General features: G+C 47.0%; 1 protein-coding gene across 2 annotated transcripts; it reads right to left on the reverse strand.

The window, feature by feature from the left end:
• Window positions 1–5,110: 5,110 nt before the first annotated feature.
• Window positions 5,111–18,254, reverse strand: SPO11 (SPO11 initiator of meiotic double stranded breaks). 2 transcript variants are annotated; one of them, XM_004717141.1, is made up of 13 exons: window positions 18,124–18,254; window positions 16,242–16,355; window positions 14,351–14,439; window positions 13,854–13,920; window positions 13,524–13,632; window positions 12,875–12,961; window positions 12,012–12,048; window positions 11,382–11,491; window positions 9,923–10,022; window positions 9,430–9,467; window positions 7,839–7,915; window positions 5,809–5,920; window positions 5,111–5,230 (listed from the first exon to the last, which is right to left on the reverse strand). In XM_004717141.1, exons 1-13 carry the CDS (start codon window positions 18,252–18,254, stop codon window positions 5,111–5,113), a joined length of 1,191 nt encoding a protein of 396 aa, XP_004717198.1. The 2 variants fall into 2 exon arrangements, with proteins under 2 accessions (XP_004717198.1, XP_004717199.1); XM_004717142.1 differs by lacking the exon at window positions 16,242–16,355.
• Window positions 18,255–18,476: the final 222 nt, after the last annotated feature.

The raw sequence follows: 18,476 nt of genomic DNA on the forward strand, positions 1-18,476 counted from the left end.
GCTATAATAAAGCCGCATGGTGTTCTCTTTCAACCATCTCAGATCAATGAGATACTGCATTGGGCACACCTGCTGCAAGAGATTTCTTCAAGATGATAAACGGTGGGCCCGATCTGAGTGCTTTTCAGCGGCCTCATGCACATGAAAGCTGGACAGTGGACAAAGAAGACCAGAGCAGCACAGATGCCCTTGAATTACGGTACTGGTGACGAAGACGGGATATTCTGTCAACTGCCAGAAGGACAAATACATCTGTCTTGCAAGAAATACAGCCAGCTGCTCCTTAGAAGTCAGCACGGTGAGGCCTCATCCTAGGTACGGCGGACAGTCATCAGGAGGGACTGGTCCTTGGAGAAAGATGTCATGCATGTGAAGGAGCAGCGGAAAAGAGGAAGCCCCTCGGTGAGATGGCGTGACATGGTGCCTGTGACAGTGGGCTCAGACATGACCTAATGGTGGGGAGAGCGCAGGACCAGGCCGGGCTTCATTCTGCTACCCGCGGGGGCACTGTGAGGCACAGCTGACGTGACGGTGCCTGGCAACAATGGCATCTTCACGATGAATCCTGTAACTTACTCCAGGGGATGACCGAGTCCGTGGGAGCTGTGTAATTATGGACCCTCTGGACCAAACACACTAATAAGGCGTCTATAGATTTCAAAATGAGTTGTCTTCTCCTTGGCAAAAAATATCCACCTTCAGTGATGTCCTGGATGTTAAGGGAGGAAGTATGGTGTAAATTCAAAGAAATACATTTGTGATATCTGAAAATGCTTTTAGAGTTTTTGTTAAGTCTCAGAGATCGCTCAAATGAACTGCAGCTGACAGGTAAACCCAATCAAATACTCCTTCCTATGGGCTCGAGTCTGGCGCACTGTGACTCTATGGGACAGCTTCGAACTGTTTCCAAGATTGTGACTCTTTACAGGAGCAGAAAGCCTGGTCTTTCTTCCTTGGAGCAACTGGCGGTTTTGAACTGCTGACCTTACTGTTCGCAGCCCAACGTGAAATCACTATGCAACCGGTGCTCATCCGCTCACTGTATGCTCCCAAGGTGAAGTACCAGCTTCCTGAGACCAGGAAGGTAAGGTCATGGCTAACAGCACTGATTCAGGGAACTCTTATTTCACACAGAGCCCATGAGGAGCACAACAGAGCTTTCCTGAGCAGGGTGTCTGCCAGGCTGGGGGATGGACTAGGACATGTACCAGGCCAGGGGTTAGAAGCATGAGCTTTAGGAGCCAGACCGTCTGGGTTCAGGTTCACACTAACTTACTAGTTATGTGACTCTGGGAAAGTTACTGCTCTACCTTTGTTTAGCTCATCGAGTTTCTGTGAAGAGGAAATAAGCACTCCCTTGTAAACTGAGTGAGAAAATGCTTGGCACATGAAAGTGCCGAGCAAGCATTTTCCTAGTGTTATTAAATTGCTTATCTCAGCCTTAAGAGGACCCCTGGGGTGCAGTGAGTTTTGCATTTGGGCTGCTTTCAAGTCAGCAGCTGCTCCTGGGGAGAAAGAAGAGGCCTTCTACTCCTGTCAAGTTAGTCTCAGAAACCCACAGGGGCAGTTCTACCCTGTCCTATAGGGTCGCAATCAGTCAGAATCAACCCAATGGCCATGAGTTAATGAATGAGTGACGCCATAAGGAACCTGGGTGATGCTGTGGGTTAGGCATTAGACTTAAATGCAAGGTCAGTGGCTCAAACCCAGCATCTACTCCACAGAAGAAAGATGAGGCTGCCTGCTCCTATAGAAACATACAGTCTCTGAAACCGTCCATAGGGTCACTGTGAGTTATACGTTTTACAGAATATGAGGGGCCCAGTGTAAAATGTAAAGGTAGGGTCCCTAATTCAAAAGTTCTTAAAACTTTCAAGATAACAGTAAAGAATGAGACCAGGTGCGGTTAACTATGACGGCAGGGCTTCCTGAGTAAGGATGTGCTCAAACCCACTGCCATCAAGTCAATTCCAACTCCAGTGTGTAATCAGGTATGGGGCCCTTGAGCCTTGCACTTGGAACCCAAAGACCCATGGGAGAAAGGCTTGGTGTCATTCCTGTAGAGATGAAGGCCTGGAAGACCCAAGGGAGCAGTTTTCTTCTGACAGATCGGGTTACCATGAGTGGGAATCCACTCAGAGGCACCCCCAGCCTTCCCCTTGAGTTCTGGGCAGGGCTGCTTCCGGGGTGCAGCACTTGCCATCATCACACAGGGCTCCATGCTAAGCAGGGCCCCACACCTGGTCTCATTCTTTACTGTTTTCTCAAAACGTTTAAGAACGTTAGGGTTAGGGCCTCTGTCTTTACATTTTACACTGGGCCCCACCTTCTAGAACTGGTCCTGCTCTTTCTGCTTGGTGCTCTGTGATGTTGTGGCTAAGTGGCTCTGGACAAGGGACAGCTTGTGAACTTCAGGTGTTCCTAGCAACCTCGTAAGGCCCTTGGGAGCATAAACAAGATGTGTGCACAGTGCTTGGCATGTATAATTTCTCAGAAATGGTATCTGGTATTAGTTATATTGTTGTTATTGTTACTATGATGGTTAGATTTTATGTCAACTCCATGCTAAGTGAAGGAAGGGGTGGAGCCCAACCCATCAGTCAGGTTGCAGCCGGATGATACTTCCATGGGGGTGTGGTCTTTTGTTTAAGAGAGGCCCTCAGCAGTACCCAGCTTGCAGCTTCATCTTCTGTGGGATCTGGGTCCCCGTCTGGTTCGAGGAGCTCCTGTTCTAGCCCCTGCAGATCCCAGGAGCCGTCATCGGACTGCTGACCTTGGATTCACTCAGCTCTGCATGCACCGGCCCGCGGCCCTCCTGCTTCATCTTCCTGCTTCCTGTTCAGCAGGCCCTGCAGCTACACGGTCAGAAGCTGGGTTGGTCTTACCCACTTCTACAAGTAAACTGCAATTGTTGACATCAGTCTCTCTCTAGACATGGACAAACCAGCACACTGGTTTCGCTTCCCTGGAGAGCCCGGCCTGACAGTTACCATTTCTCTTTTCAGAATAACTCACCCAACAGCTCTGTACTGTTCCTACACACCCACCTTCTCGCTTACACTCCAGTGACAGGTAAAAGTGGTCCTGTCATTAGTGGAATGCCTCTTCTTTTTGGAGTTTTTGTTATCGCCCTTTATCATCTGTATCTTTTAAAATCTGATGTTTGAACATCTTTGAGTAAATATCTGAGAACCGAAAAGTCAGAAAACTCCACGCGGCCGCGTTGTACATAGTGCTAGCGATAATGTGTGAAAAACAAAACCAGGCAGCTGTAAATGCAGGTCCTGTGGAAACTAGCTGCATAGGAAATTACCATGGAACATCAGCGCAGTTTGAAGTTGACTGTTTTCCCCTCAAAATTGTTGTTGTTAGGGGCCAGTGAGTGACATTCCGCACGACAGAACGACACCCTGCCCAGTCCTGCAGCACGCAGCCGCTCACAGTTGTCCTTACACTTGAGCTCCGGGCTACAGCCAATGTCCATCCATTTTGTAAAGGGTCACCCTCATTTTCACAGACCCTCGACGTTACCAAGCACTGTGCCCTTCTCCAGGCACGACTATGACTGCAGAGCCAAAGTATGTGAGGTAAAGTCCTGCCATCCTTGCCTCTAAGGAGCATTCCGGTTGTACTTCTTACTGATTTATTTACTTTTTCCCCAGGCTGTACTTCTTCCAAGACAGATTTATTTGTTCTTTTGGCAGTCCGTGGTACCTTCAATATTCTTTAGCCCTATCATTCAAATGTAGTAATTCTTCTTCTGTTTTCCTTAGTCAATGTCCGACTTTTACATGCTTACGAAGCAAATGAAAACACCATGGCTCAGGTCAGGTGCACCGTTGTCCTCAAAGTTACATCCTTGCTTTTCAACTCCTTAAAAAGGTCTTGTGCAGCAGATTTACCCGATACGATGAATTATTATTTCTTGACTGCTGCTTCCAGGAGCATTGATTGTGGATCCAAGCAAGACAAAACCCTAGACTACTTCGGTATTTTCTCCATTTATCCTGGTGTTACGTAGTAGAGTTCAGTTTGTGAGGGTTTTGGTCTATTTTACATGGAGTTTCACTCCATATTGAAGGCTGTATTACAACTCAATTTACCAAATTAACATAGTTTTTTAAAAAAATCAAGATAAATTCTTTAAGATAGGGTGTGTTTGGTTTTTGTTGGGGGGTCACCTTATTAAAACTTAAGGCTTCTGTAAATCTTAAAGCTGAAGTTCTTTTTTCTATAAACTTAGACTGCAGAAGAATTCAAGTGAATTGAACTGGAGCAAGAACTCATTAAAACCCTGCAGAACAAATTTTTTAAAGAAAGCATGTTGTCCGTGGGCGAGCGATGGTGGCACAGTCGTTACGGGGTGGGCTAGATCTGCAAGATCAGCAGTTGAAACCATCAGCTGCTCAGTGGGGGCAGGACAGGGCTTTCTCCTCCGGGACAGAGCTGCAGCCCCAGAAACCCACAGAGGCAGTTCTGCTCCGTCCTGTAGCGTCTCTGACTCGGCATTGACTGGATGGCAGTGACTGAGTGCGCAGTGAAGACGGTGAGTAAAAAGTATGTTCAGAAACAAAATGAAGCATGACACTGATGGCGATACCAGCTCAACCCTTTATTCACAATCAATTGTAATGCGACTGATTTCACAGTGACTGCAGAGTATGAGCCTTCACTATAAAGGCATAAGAAAATACTACTAAGAAGCAAGCTGCTCCTCAAATTCAGACGATTGCTATTTGGCCACTAATGAGATATTTCATCCCTTAACATTAACCATACTGTAGAAATGTTTTCAGACTTTGATCAAAGTAATTGAGTAACATACAACCTGTCCAAATACAATCTAAAAGCAATATATATATGCTTCACTGAAATCATGTATATGATATGTGTATGTAATTCACTGAAATCATAAGTGATCTGTCTCAATAGAAAATTAAAGCCCTTAAAGAAAATTATAAGACAGCATTTATTCTGAGAAAAAATATTACTGAAAAATCAATTTAACCCTTACAGAATTAAACATCTGTGTTCCTTCCACAGCAGTATTTACCAATAAGCACAACACCAATGAAAGTGTCTGGTGATCACAGGGTCTCCTGGCATGTTCTTAAATCCATCCTCCAAACTTCAGTTTGTTGGGTAAGTACACCCGGGAAAGGTAATCAGGTGACAGGAAGGTCAGAGCTTGAATTTCCGCCTTCATCTTGGAGGCTGCCATTATTTCCATCTGCCAGAGAAGAGAACAGAGCTATTGCTGCGTTTCTGTCCAATCAACCCAACGGAGGTGGGGGTGGGGGGGTTGTTGGGGACCCTGGAGTCGGTCCACAGTAGAACAGCCCACTGCTGGTCTGTGCCACAACTGTTGTTCTGCTTGAGCCCATTGCTCGAGACTGCCTTTATTCTCCAGAAGCACGGACAACACCCTTAGGGGTCAGTCAGTCAGAACACCCTAGAGCTGCTATCCCTAAAAACATGGGGAATGAGTGGACCCACTATGGGTGCCTTCAATAACTAGGAATGGTGGGCGCTCCTTAAAATGATGGCTTCTCCTTATCTTTTAATCAATTACTATCTCCCCCACCCTCCACAGATGATACAGTCACAGACGGTGGTTCTAAATCAGCTCCAATCTGCTGGTCTTATCACATGACTCAACATTTCAATGATATTTTACTGCCACACCACACGAACATTGGTTGTTGGGTAGCTATCACTTCAAGAGGCTATTTTCAAAATATTAAATGAATAGTCACTGCTAACGTTAAACGTGTGGCATTTTTAGTTCAGCTTCAAAAAGAAACATACTTCTTTTCTCCAAAATGGCTGGCAGGTGACATACGGTCTCTTCAGGATGCTGTCCAGTTTCATCTGGTCCCGCTTGGTGAGTGGGATTAAAGTATTCTGAGGTACATTTAACCTGAAAGGGGAGGGGGCTGGGAGTGGGTACTCCTCACACTTGCATGTTACTTCCACGTCACCAACACTTCCTGTGCTCTTTCAAGAAACCCAGGAACAAGAGCTAGGAAAAGGGGTGCCAATCCGCCTGTAAGTCCATCCTCACCCTCACACTGTGACCAGGCAGCTGAAGGAGGGAGGCCTCACAGCCCAGAGGCTCGGCTCTTGGAGGGGGGGAGGGGGAGGACACTGAGAGACCTCAGGCCCTGGGGTGTTTGATTTTTTATTTATTTTCTGTCATTTGACAATGCCAGACCAGGGAAGTTAGGATATTTACTATTCTCTCTCACACACACAGGTCTCTAGTCTTAAATTGGAGGAAATTTTTAAGTAGACTTGTGATTTTATCTTGGGATACATTTTAAAATGGAACAGGAGAAGTCTGGCATCGATAGTACAGCGTTTGAAGTCATATACCCTGCTCTCCCGGGAGCTCTGGCTTCAAATAATCTACATCACTGTCCCCATAATTATGAGCATTTGCCAGTGGCAGCTCCTGGGTAGGGGACAATGTGAGTGAGAGGGAGGCCCGTAGGATATCTCTGGAAGGGGTGTTTGTTTAGCTCACAGCACCCTGTGCTCCCTTTGACAGTGTATTTCTATGGGTGGCTTTTCCAGGTCCTGGGGATGTTGGTGTGAAATGCAACCGGAACCTCTCCAAGGCCTCCGTCTTCAGAATGACCGGGCTGTCAGCCCCAGCTCTGCCTTAGAAATGGCCTCCATCCAAAGAGGTCACCCCCACGGCGCTCTGACCTTCATTTTTAAGAGGAGGCCGACCACCCCAAACCTGTCGCCTTCCATGTGCAGGAAACAGGAACCTGTGGGCCTGGGTCGCTCCTGGTTTACAGAAACTCAATACACATCTTAAACTCACCCTCCTTAACCAGTGAATACAGCGAGATCATGGTCTCTTTGGAATGCCACACCGCCGAAGATGAGAAAGCGGCCATGATGCCCTGTGCAGAGGGACAGGAAACCTCCTACGCTCAGGTGGGAAAGCGGAACAGTGAGCCGCCCAGAGAGGGCAGAGTCATAAAAGTGGGTACACACTTTGACCCATAAATTCTGGGAATTTCGGCAGTGGGACTACTTGGAGGTATGGGCATGGATTTGGTGACAGCGCCTCCACTGGAGTGCTCCCATATGATGGTGGACTGACCTAACCAACACCGCCATGTCCCTAACCAGACTCAGTAACAGAGGCACCAAAAGCAGGCCAGAGAAGAAAATGAGAGAGGGGGAGAGAGAGAGAGATGGGGCGGGGGTGATGCAGATTGCGAAATAGTATTAGAGTATGAACCCATCTTTTATGAAAAATAATAGCTACCCGCAGACGATAGCCTCGAAGGATAGAGACAAAGCATTCGAGGTACTCGTTCTGCAGGGGATTTTTACCTCAGTACTTGCTATGTTTCCTATCATGAACGCATACATGGGATTTACCCAACATCAGGCTCCCAAGCATTCAGTTAGCTTGCAACGAGATCTGTTTCATGAAATGAGAACTTTATGAGGGGCCAGCTCATGTTAGAGTGACTTATTGTAACTGCTAGAGAACATGGGAAGGCAAATGATGTCAGCAACTAAGATTGAATTGGAGCGCCGTATTTTACCTCCTAATTATAAGAGAATTTGCAAAAGTTTAATTACATAGGGAGTAAAATAAAAATGTGTTCTGGCTGCCTGGCCAGCTTGATTTGTTGGGTTTTTTTTTAGTAACTGAAAAAGACACCCTGATACACTGAATTCATAATTACACGATTCTGATTCAGTGACAGTCCAAGGGAAAAACCACTAAGCTTGCCTTTCTATGCTGTTGTAGGCTTACTATTAGTAAAATGAGTCATTTCAAATATCCTAGTTGTGCTCAGTCATCTAACCTTTGAATATCAGAAGGGAGGAGGCCAAGCCATCTCATCGCTGGAACCGTGAGATTATGAGCTTCAAAAGCCATGGACTGAAATAAAGAGGGAGCACATATCAGGTCAGTCTAAGCTGCAGAGAACCCAACCCAAAAGCAAATGAACCCACTGCTCTTGAATAGCTTCCGACTCACGTCAAACCCGATAGGACAGCATTTCCTAGGCTATACCTCTTCACGGGAGAAGAAAGCCTCATCTTTCTTTCTTGGAGGGAACTGGTAGAGTCGAACTGCTAACCTTGCAGATAACAAGCCCAACACATTACCTACTGATGCCACCAGGACTCCTTTGCAGAGAAATCACTCAACAAGACTAACTGTCATCAAGTTGGTTCTGCCCTATAGCAACCGTCTAGGACAGGGTAGAACTGCCCCTGAGGTTTTGGGAGAAAATCTCATCTTTTCACCACTGAGGTGCTGGTGGGTTTGAACCGCCACCCTTGTGGTTAGCAGCCCAAGTAGTCACCCACTACATCACGAGAGCTCCTGGCAGAGAACCGTCATACTTTTGTTTACTAGGAAGTGCCCTGGTGGCATAGATTACGCTGTGCTGCCAACCACAGGTGGGTGGTTCCACCTCACAGGAGAAAGATGAAACTGTCTGCTCCTGTTAGGATGACAGCCTCGGGACAAGCCCACAGGGCAGCGCCCCTCGGCCGCCCTCCAAGGGGACTGACGTGAGGGCAGTGGGACAGGGACCGAGCTAACGTCACATCCTGAGTCCACAGAAGAGAATCCTCCAGAGCTTGGCTAAGCCACACTCTCCATGGCACTTTTAGAACTGCTCCTTGGGGACTGTCTGCTGCTGGAAAAGATTAACAGCCTTGGGAACCCGCAGGGGCAGTTCTACTCTGTCCAATAGGGTCACAGTAGGTCAGAATCAACTGAGTTAGTGTTGCTGTATCGATTTCCTATAAAGCGGAAGTAGAAAGGGACCTGAATTGATTCATATTCTAGCCCCTGGCCCCACTGTTCTGCCTTCGACATGGCTGTGGCCATTTCAGGAAACTTCAGGTGTAGGAGTGGGATCGTGGTCCCCAAACTCCAGCATGCCACAGCCTCCCTTGGGAGGACCCCATCCCTAGAACTTCTGATGCCTAGATCTGGATGCGGCTGAGGTGGGCATTTCTAATAGGTTTACAGGTGATGCTGATTCTGCCAGTCCAGGGTCCAGACTTGGAGACCCACGGCACATGTTAGTCGCAGACTCGGGTGAGATTTGGTGGGGTCAGTTCTTATAGCCAGAGAAAGGGAATTGGCCAAGTCAGAAGTCAAGGCTGTCCTCATACTCAGGGGAGCTGCTACTGTCTGCTTACCCTGCTGTTGCCGTAGGCTCTGCAGTACCCCCACTGGCTGGGCAAATGGGGGATAATCATGCCTCTTGCCCACTGCCAGTCCTAGCTGTCAGCCCAGGGTGCCCTGGCCAGGCTGGAATAACAACCACAGATGTGCAGACTGATCCTAAGCACAGAGACAGGATCACCCAGGACAATGGGGGGCCCTCAGGTTACTGGGGCATGCTAAGTATAGCCAGTCTGCAGGAGACTTACCAGGGAGCCGTACTTGTAGATGCACATGATCTCTATGCCTGTTCAAAGAAAGCCAACTGAAAAATCCATCCTCTGGCAGAGGACATGTGTGCCATTTGTCCTTTCAAATTGTATCTGGTATGTGGCACTTGGTTTTTTTCCAGGTGTTACCATGAAAATGCATCATTCGCAGTCTAATATGGCAAAAATAAAGCAATACAGTTTCTCAAATGATTATACTGCTTAATTTTCACATAATGAAGAAGTAGCCTTTTACATATTCCATGACTTCCTTACTCCCCAGAGCTAAGCACTGGTTTGAGTGGTTAAAAATGGGAGGAAAAGTAAAACTGTAATGGACGTGGAGTCCAGTGACAGGAAGTTCATGTCCAACACAGGAACCGCAGATAAAGAAGTAGTAACCACTAAGTAAGTATCTATGAGGAGGTGGGACCGAAAAGCACGCCAGGTCTCGTCTTCCTGGCTGCTCCTTCCAAGTCCAAGGAGACGTTACCGTGGGGATCGGCGTCCACCAGGGTGAAGAGAGGGAGGTGGAACAGGTCCCACAGCTTCTTGACTAGCAGTCTTGTGTTCAGGTCGGGAACACCTTTTCCCTGAAAGCAAGGTGGAAATGATGCAGCTTCATTGGTGGAAGACAGCAGGCTAAACTGCATGCTTACCTCTTCAGTATGCTTAAAGTGAACCACCCAGCTGCCCCTGAGGGTCTGGAGGGGTAGGGGTGGTGCTGGCTGTGTCGAGCAGGCAACAGGCAGCAGGGATGCCAGCCACCCCAACACTCACACTCACAACTGGGTCTCAGTCATCCGACTCCTAGGCAATGATCCTAGGGACAGACTTCAGCAGAGATGGAAATCGAATCAGCAAATACCTGATATATTTGAAGATATTCACTGTTGTATCATTTTAAATCACTGCAGGTAACAAAATATTACAAATCACTCTAAATAACCCAAACATCTAAGACTGGCACCACAGAGAGGCAGCCCAGCACAGGGGTCATGAGCACCCATGGGGGTTGGGTGGCTGGGTGGACTGGGTATACCTGGCACAGCCATTTCTTCACAGTTTCAGGCGGCCGCAGTGACGGACCCTGCCAGTGCTCCCCTTTCCTCGTCTGTAAAACGGCACGGAAGGAGCCCTGGCAGTCTAGCGGTTGAGAGCCCGACTGCTAACTGAAGGGCTGGCAGTTCGAACCCACCCAGCAGCTCCCTGGGAGAAAGGACCAAGTGGTGTGCTCCCCGCGGGGCAGGGGGGGGGGCAGTTCAACTACACCGTATGGGTGGCTATGAGTCAGAATGAACTTGATGCCCCAACAACACAGTCACCTCTCACGAGCTTATTACAGGAATCAAGTTACTTTATAATCATAAACCACTTAGGAGAGTACCTGGTGCAAACTTAGGGTTAAATAAACCCTCAATGATAGGCTGATACTCTAAAGTCAGGAAAGCACTAATGATGTAGTTGAAACCGCCTTACTGATGCCTGGAGCTCCCGTGGGGCTGCTGTCTCAACCCAGGGGGCAGGGCCGTGTTCTTGGCTATTCTTTGCACAGTGAGGCTGGGGGGAGGGGGCCCTTTTGACTGAATCACTGAAACCGCCTGGCACACACACTGTGAAGGAGGACCAGGGGCAGCATTCCATTACTTCAACCTGCCCAGAGCCCATGTCACCTCACTGTGGGAACCAATAGCCCTGGGAGAAATGGGGCAAGGGTCACCTCCAGCTGCCCCCAGCATGGGAAACTTACTTTTGAGGTCTTTAAGAACTGGTCCACCACTTTGATTTTAGCTAGGCTTGGGATAGTTCAACAAACACCTGGAAAATCTAGATCTATGACCCTGTGTGGCTAAGAGTGTTGTCCAAGTGCAGAGATGGCATGACCCCATCTCACCAAGCACCCACTGTGGAACGCGCTAGCCTTGGAGTTGCGGGGAAGGTAGAGAGAATACCGTAACCATGATGCACGGAGACATTTTGCTGCAAAACTGGTCATCTAGGAGGCGCTGAAATGTTGCATCTTTTTCTACAATCAAGAGGAATTTTGCATCTGTAATGACATCTGCGATGTTAAGGCTGCAGCTTGAAGGCAAGAGTACTTACATTTATGTCCACCAACTACCCTAACGGGGCGTACACAGCCATCGAGAAACGGTGACACGTGCAACATTTGCATTTTTCCTTTATATGAAACAGACATCGGCCCACCCTTCTAGGGAGCCTTGGCATGAGCCGGGCTGCCAGCCACAGCAGCCAGCACATTGGAACCAGGAGGAAGGTGGCACTATCTGTCCCCTAAGCAGTTATAGCCTCAGAAACCCTTCCATCCTGTCCTAGAAGTGCGCCTTGAGTCCAGAATCAGCTCGATGGCATTGAGTTTGATTTTAAAACTTTTTTTTTACTCATACTTTAGAAGTGTCTGCCCTGCTAGATGGCAAACAAGTTAGGCCTCCAGGGACCACGGCACATTCTTTTGACATTAGGGGGTCTAACTTGCTCTTCACACACTATGAAGGCTTGATTTGTCAAAGGAGCGTAGGAAGAATCCTCCTCCGAGCTTTGTCTTCCAACCCAAAGGATACTCCGGAGTCCTTGAATATTAGATGGCACAGCAACAGCCTGAGTTAATGAAACAAGAAAGGGTGTTGGTGGTGTTTCATTTCATTTTAATAAACAAGCAACTATTACTAAACTCAATAATCAATCACAGGAATACAGAGTTTCATCTTCCTTCCACTACACCCACCAGCAGAGATGCCGTCCACAGTCAGACAGCAGGAGGACGATAGGCTGACCCCTCAGCAAGAAAACAGACGCATGGTGCACACTACCTCCCCCGCAGGGGAGACCCTCTAGAAGACTCAACAAGCAGACCCTGAAGTCACGGGCAGTGAGGCTTCCTTGGGCTGGCTTTCCGAAACATCGCCTTTCTTTTTTTTTGCCCAACAGGTCCCTTAGCCCTTTTCCAAACGACAGTGTTAACTAGCTTAGTCCTAGAGTCTTGCTCGTCCCAAAGTCACCCAGCAGGTTAGCAGGACAGAGATGAACTTCAGGGTAGGTAAGTCTTCAGAGGCTTACAGAAGTAGCCGTGCTTTGTCCGCCCCAGCATGCGTTCCCTGGACATAACAGTGCATTTTCGAAAGGCATGTACACCTGCATACAATGCAGCACAGCACTTGGCAATTGGCATGTTTTGAGACTATGGAACGTAGAACCCTAGGAAGCATACTTCAGGTTTGTTTCCAGAATCCCCCCCCCACCAGGGAGGTGGCAGCTTAGTATTTGTAAATCACTTTAAGAAAACTTGTTCTCACACAAATAGTTGAAAAGAACATTTTTTCCAGATCTTCAACTCTGCACTGCACGACCACGCCGGAAGGGGATGCCCTTCAGAAACACCGGTCTGATGGAGCCAGGCAGTGGGGCGGGCATGGGGGATGCTTACTGTGGAACAGCCTGTACAGCTCACTCTGGTGCCGTCTTCCTCGGTGAAGCTCAGATTGCCAGCTACTAAGCCTTTCGACGTTGATAACTGGAAAAGTAATAGGCAAATTTGAGACCCCTTTCATGACCATCTATTGTTGAGCCAGTCCACCTGTTCACCTGCAGAGCGACCTGTTTCACTCAGAATGGGACCTGGAAGAGCAAACTTGGCAGGGAATTCAGGAATGGCACGTATTGAGGAGCTCCTTTGCCTGGGCGGCGAGGTGGGTTACACATTGGGCTACTAATACCAATCGCAAGGCCAGCAATTTGAAAACCCTCCCCACCCCCCGGCCAAGTACTCTGCGGGTGAAAGATGAGGCCGTCTGCTCCAGTAAGGATTTACAGACTTACAGACCCACAGGGGCGGTTCACATCTGTCCTACAGGGTTGCTAAGAGTTGGAATGGATTTAATGGCAGAGTTTGTTTTTTGGGGGGGTTTCTGGTTCAGTTCACTCATCCAAGGGAATGTATTGAAATCAGATCACGTACGTTTATAATGACAGTGAAATAATGTCAAGATAAAGCACGGATTACGTTTTTATCTTGGTAACAATTTTGTATATCTGCTACTTTAAATGAAGCGGATTGATACCCAAAGCTAACTTACTATGTGCAGACTCCTCCTCGGCACTTTCAACATGCAGGAAATGTCATTGATTAGATTGTCCACCACAGTCTGGGTGCCAAAGAGCTGGCTGTTGGTGTAATAGATGTCTCTGGGAAAATTTCAAAGGATACATTTCTAATTAAGGTACATTCTCTTTGAATGTGGCAGCTGTGATCTCATTTGAAGGAAACATGAGCTAGCTCCACCACCACGCACGAAGAAAGGAATCTGGCCCCGTGGTCAGCAATTTTGAAAACATTCATAATCACAGTCGACCGAGCTACATCTCGGGCTGTCCGTGAGAGTCAGTGGACAGAACAAGATGCTTACCTTTTGGTTGCATACGTGTTGCTTTGTACGAGCCTATAAATCATGGACAGTACTTTCAGGATTAGTGCTGGGAAGAGATGTGACAGACAGTTACTTGGGATTCTGCCTGAATGTAAAGGACACAGCCAACAGAAACGACCACACAAAGGACATCATGACACACGAGGGACGTTGCCCATCCCCAGTTACGCTCTGCTCCCTTTTATCTTCCCAAAACAGAAGAGCTGAAGACAGAAGGATAACTGCCTGAAGAACTGGGTAAAACTAACTTCTCCACGGACAGCCAAACACGAAGAATAATTGCTCACTGTCATCGACCCTGAAACATCTGCTTCCACGAGTTGACAACATGAAGTTCTAGATATTTCTCCCAAGTACAAAAATTGTCTATTAAAGAACAAGTACTGCTGTCTGACTAGGAACAATTAAACATTAAAAGGGAGTCAAATATATTTACTTTTTTCTTAATCACTAAAAGCCAAGAAAGATGAATTTACCAAAATTTTGAACGGACTTTGGTGAATCGCTTTTGATTTTTCTTGTGGTACAATGAGATACCATTTGAAGACCCACGGAATCTTCAAACCTGTCATTTTGTTTAAAACAGGAAAGTAAGGTGAAAAAACAAGTGTATTAAGAACATTAACCAACACATATTTTATGGGAGGGATAGTAGCCAAGGCAACAGAAGCATAAAGTGCTGAATGGGAAACAAATGGCTGTGTCAGCATTCACCTAAAACACAATAAACTATTTAAAGGAGGGAAAAAAAAAACATATATTTTATGTCCCTCTCATTATTTAAATTCCATGTCTCCTTTTGATGTAATCAATGAAGTGCTGGCATAACTTCTTTGTAAACTTTGGTCATTACAGGAGATAATTAGCTTTGTAATATGCCGAGGCACCACAATAAAATGTTTAAAGCAAAGAAATTAAATACTTATTCTTTATTGATATTAATTTATTCTTTGCTGGTAAGACACTGGGTTTATGTAAAATGTTTTCAAGCCTCTTGAGTTTTATTACTCTTAATAATTGTTATCTTGGAAACCATACAATATTTATCGAACACCAAAAGTTACATTAAATCATTTATATTACTAAATTGCACTGCCAAGCCTGACCTCAAGGTGGCAGAATACACCAGGCAAAGATGCCACCTGCCCTTTGGAAGCCTGGATGAAATAGAAGTACAGTACTACGCAAAAGAACTCGCTGGAGCCCGCCCACCACCACCCACTGTTTTGGTCTGGGTTGCATGAGATTGGGACTTTGATACAATGGAAGAAGCACAGAACTAAACTTCTTAAAAAGTCAGACTGATTGCATCACTTGAGACTAGCGGACTCCCCGAAACCATTGCCCTTGGAACTTTGAGCCCTAACTACCCTGAGTTATCTTTGAGTGAAATACCATGCAGGTACACTAGATAGAAATGGCTAAAAAAAATGGGACCCTAATAACTCACCGAAAAGTTTTCTTTTTAAATATGCAAAATATGGCTACAATGACAGTTTATATTCATTATATTTATTATAAACGAATATGTGGTGACTAAACTTTGGCTGTTGAGTAGTAGTAATGCCGTTGGCTGACTTTACTCTGCTTGGACAGATGACTTAGCAGAGGGAGATCTGGCAAAAGAAAGGCCTTTGAAATGTGCAGCTATGTTCCGAACATATCTATGTTAGTCTTGGGTGTTGGCTGTCATTTCTTCCACTGAGTGCTGTGAACATTTAGATGCAAGCTTGGGGTCTATTTTAGCTTTCAGCGGAGCTCTGTGTTGCAGTGGGGTAAGCCTTGGGCTAACTGCAAGGTCACTGGTTCAAACCCACCAGCCGCTTCACAGGAGATGAGACTCCTCCGCTCACCTAAAGACTTCCTGTCTTGGGACTCCTAAGGAGCAGCTCTGCTCTGTCCTACCTACTCCGCCTGTGGGGTCACTATTGAGTCGGAAATGGCTGGATGGCAGTGGGTGGCTTCATCCGCATTTTGAGTTCCAACCTCTATTGGTGCCCCATTTTATGTTCCTAGTATTACCCCTGCAGGTACAACGGTTAAGTGCTGGTGATTTGCACTCACTCAGAAGCTGGTTCCACAGGGGGAAAAAGCCCTGGACACCCACTTCTGTAGAAGACCCTCCTTTGTCCCAAGGTGTCACTCACTGACTCAGAAGCGACAGCGCCCAAGGGCAACAGCATTGTTTTCCTCCACTGCCTCTGTCACACCTACTCCTGGTTTATCTAACCCTCACGCATTGGATATATTTTGTAAACCTCCTCAAATCCTTTTTTGGCAGGGCAGAGGCAATAGAACAAAAACAATCTGATTAGAACTCATCCAAATAATGACACAGATACGGTATCTAAAAGGAAAAATGCCTACTTGATATTTTCCCAGCTTGATCTGTTGTCCATCATGAACACGGGTGCTTCGCTGCTTGCCAAACTGGCGACTATGCCTTGGATAATATTTTCGATAGATGCAAGAACTTCAGAACTAAAATCACAAATACACTCTGAGTCCATCTTAATTATAAAGCAGGCTTTTAGGTGACATACGAGAACAACACAAGCGGAACTTGATTTTTGTCCGTGGTTTTTTAAGACAGGAAATCCACGTCAGTAATGCTCTCTCCCACTGAACCTTGACAGCAGCACATCAGGACCATTGCCTTCATAGCGAGTACTTAGGGAGATGTGTCATTTGCTTACAACTTCCTGCAAACCTCAAATAATTTCCACTTGAAGTCAGGGTTCCCTTTCAATCAAGTAGACAATATAGTTTATAAATGTATCCTTTCTAATATTTCTATCAACCTGCTTTCATCTAGCTGAATTTAGAAACAAACGCGTTGGTTTGAGAGTCTACTGATAAATGTTTTAGATTAGAAATGACAGACCACTGGCTTTGAGCTCGTCTTTCCTCTTTCTAAAACGTAGTACAGCACTATTCCAAAAGAAACAGTCTTGCAGCACATTGCCCTAATTGATCTCATGCCTGGAATCAACTCTTTTGAATTTTGGTGATACAGAAAGGAAAAAAAAAGTTTAATCATTACCATGAAAATAATGAAGTGTGAGGCCTGTACCAAATGGTTGACTTGGCAACTATTAGACCGTTTTACAGCACAAAATTAAGATTGAGCCCAGTTTTCTGTCAGCTGACTCTTAATTTCATAAGCCATCAGCTTAAAAAAATGTTCTGTTCCAAACACAATTAGCCTATTGACTGGGGTGGGTGAACCAAACAAAATATAGAAAATGGATAAAGCCCAATGTTTTAACGTTATGGCCACGCCAAAGCTTTTGCTGAAAAAGCAGGTCTCCGAGAATGAAGTTTCTAGTAGTGAGAGGTAAGTAAAAACGGACACAAACATCTCATTAAGTTTTTCCTGTTGGTGGCCGGGGGAAAATGCTCCACAAAACTATAACTAACCTGAAAGACACAAACGGATTCATTTACATCTGTGGTATAAACAAGGGGCTTCCCACTCCTTCCAAGGAAATTCTTGTAAAAATGTGTTTGTTTATGGGTGTTTTTGTTTTGTTTCAGGGAGTTGGCTCAGACTTCCAAATCACAGGCAGGCATTTGTTCAGCCATGAAAACCCCTGTTGGTGCAACCAGAGGGCAGATGACGGGAGCCAAGCAGCAAAGCACCGGAAGTAAGCGAGACCAACAGCAGAAACGGGTTCCTGCAGTTAATTCCGATTTGGGTAACTGGTCAATTTTTGCGATTCGTTTTTAAAAATTAATATGAAAGAAATTAATATTGAAAAGATGCACGTTCTTTCCATTTCCATCTACATGTCAAGAAAACCTCCCCTCTGTCTTATTAGAATGTAATTCAAATATTTATGTTGACTACCTGGTAAATGTGAGAAAACGGCTGCTGACTAATGACAGTATTGATTTCCCCTCATTTTCTCTTAAAAGGGAAAAAAATGAAGCTCCAAAATCTTAAGTTAAACATTTGTAGAATCAAAGCAAACTAAAACCACCACCCTCGTCAGCCTGGCTGTGGGGCTTCTGAGCACTGCAGAAGGGGCGCGTCTGCGCAGGGAACATTCTAGAAGAGGGGCGCCGTGACCAGGCTTGGGGGGGGCAGCAGAGCGAGCCCGGGTGGGCCGCCCAGGGGTGCCCTCGGTGGGTCCCCAGCGAGGAGGCCCTGCTCCCGTGACGTCAGGCACACAGGTGGTGATGGGCGCCCCACGGCCGCCCCTCCTCAGGCCACGCCTTCCTTGAACATTCCCGGTCCTTCTTATACCTAGAGGCCCGGCTCGTCACCCCTCGAGCGGGCGCCTCGCCCCCTCTCCTCAGGGCGGCCCGCAGCGCAGCCCTGTGCCGGTCCAGCGCCTCGAAGAAGGAGGCCGCAGGCCCCGCGGGCGCGAAGGCCATGAGGGGACGGAGCTCCGAGGCCGAGGAGCGGCTCGCTCGCCGCCGCCAACCCTTCTGAGAGGGAGACGCGCCTTTCCGGGCTTTTCATCGCGCGCACATGCGCACACCTCATCCGTGGGAGGCGGGGCCAGGGGCGGGGCCAGGGGAGGCGGGGCCAGGGAGGCGGGGCTTGACGCAGCTCCTCCCCCCGGCCGAGCGGATCACGCCCAGGGCCCACTTCTC

This window comes from Echinops telfairi, unplaced genomic scaffold (assembly GCF_000313985.2).
Source record: "Echinops telfairi isolate 266 unplaced genomic scaffold, ASM31398v2 ScPeMD7_7413;HRSCAF=8451, whole genome shotgun sequence".
In the NCBI taxonomy this organism is placed as follows: Eukaryota; Metazoa; Chordata; class Mammalia; order Afrosoricida; family Tenrecidae; genus Echinops; species Echinops telfairi.

Bases quoted from the DNA above. Each gene is read 5' to 3' on its own strand.
- SPO11 (XM_004717141.1), bottom strand. From the start codon at position 18,254: ATGGCCTTCGCGCCCGCGGGGCCTGCGGCCTCCTTCTTCGAGGCGCTG. The intron at 13,921-14,350 runs GTAAATTCATCT...ATCTCTTCCCAG, and splicing joins AAAGTCCGTTCAAAATTTTG to CACTAATCCTGAAAGTACTG. The intron at 5,231-5,808 runs GTATGTTTCTTT...CTTCTCTGGCAG, and splicing joins AGCCATTTTGGAGAAAAGAA to ATGGAAATAATGGCAGCCTC.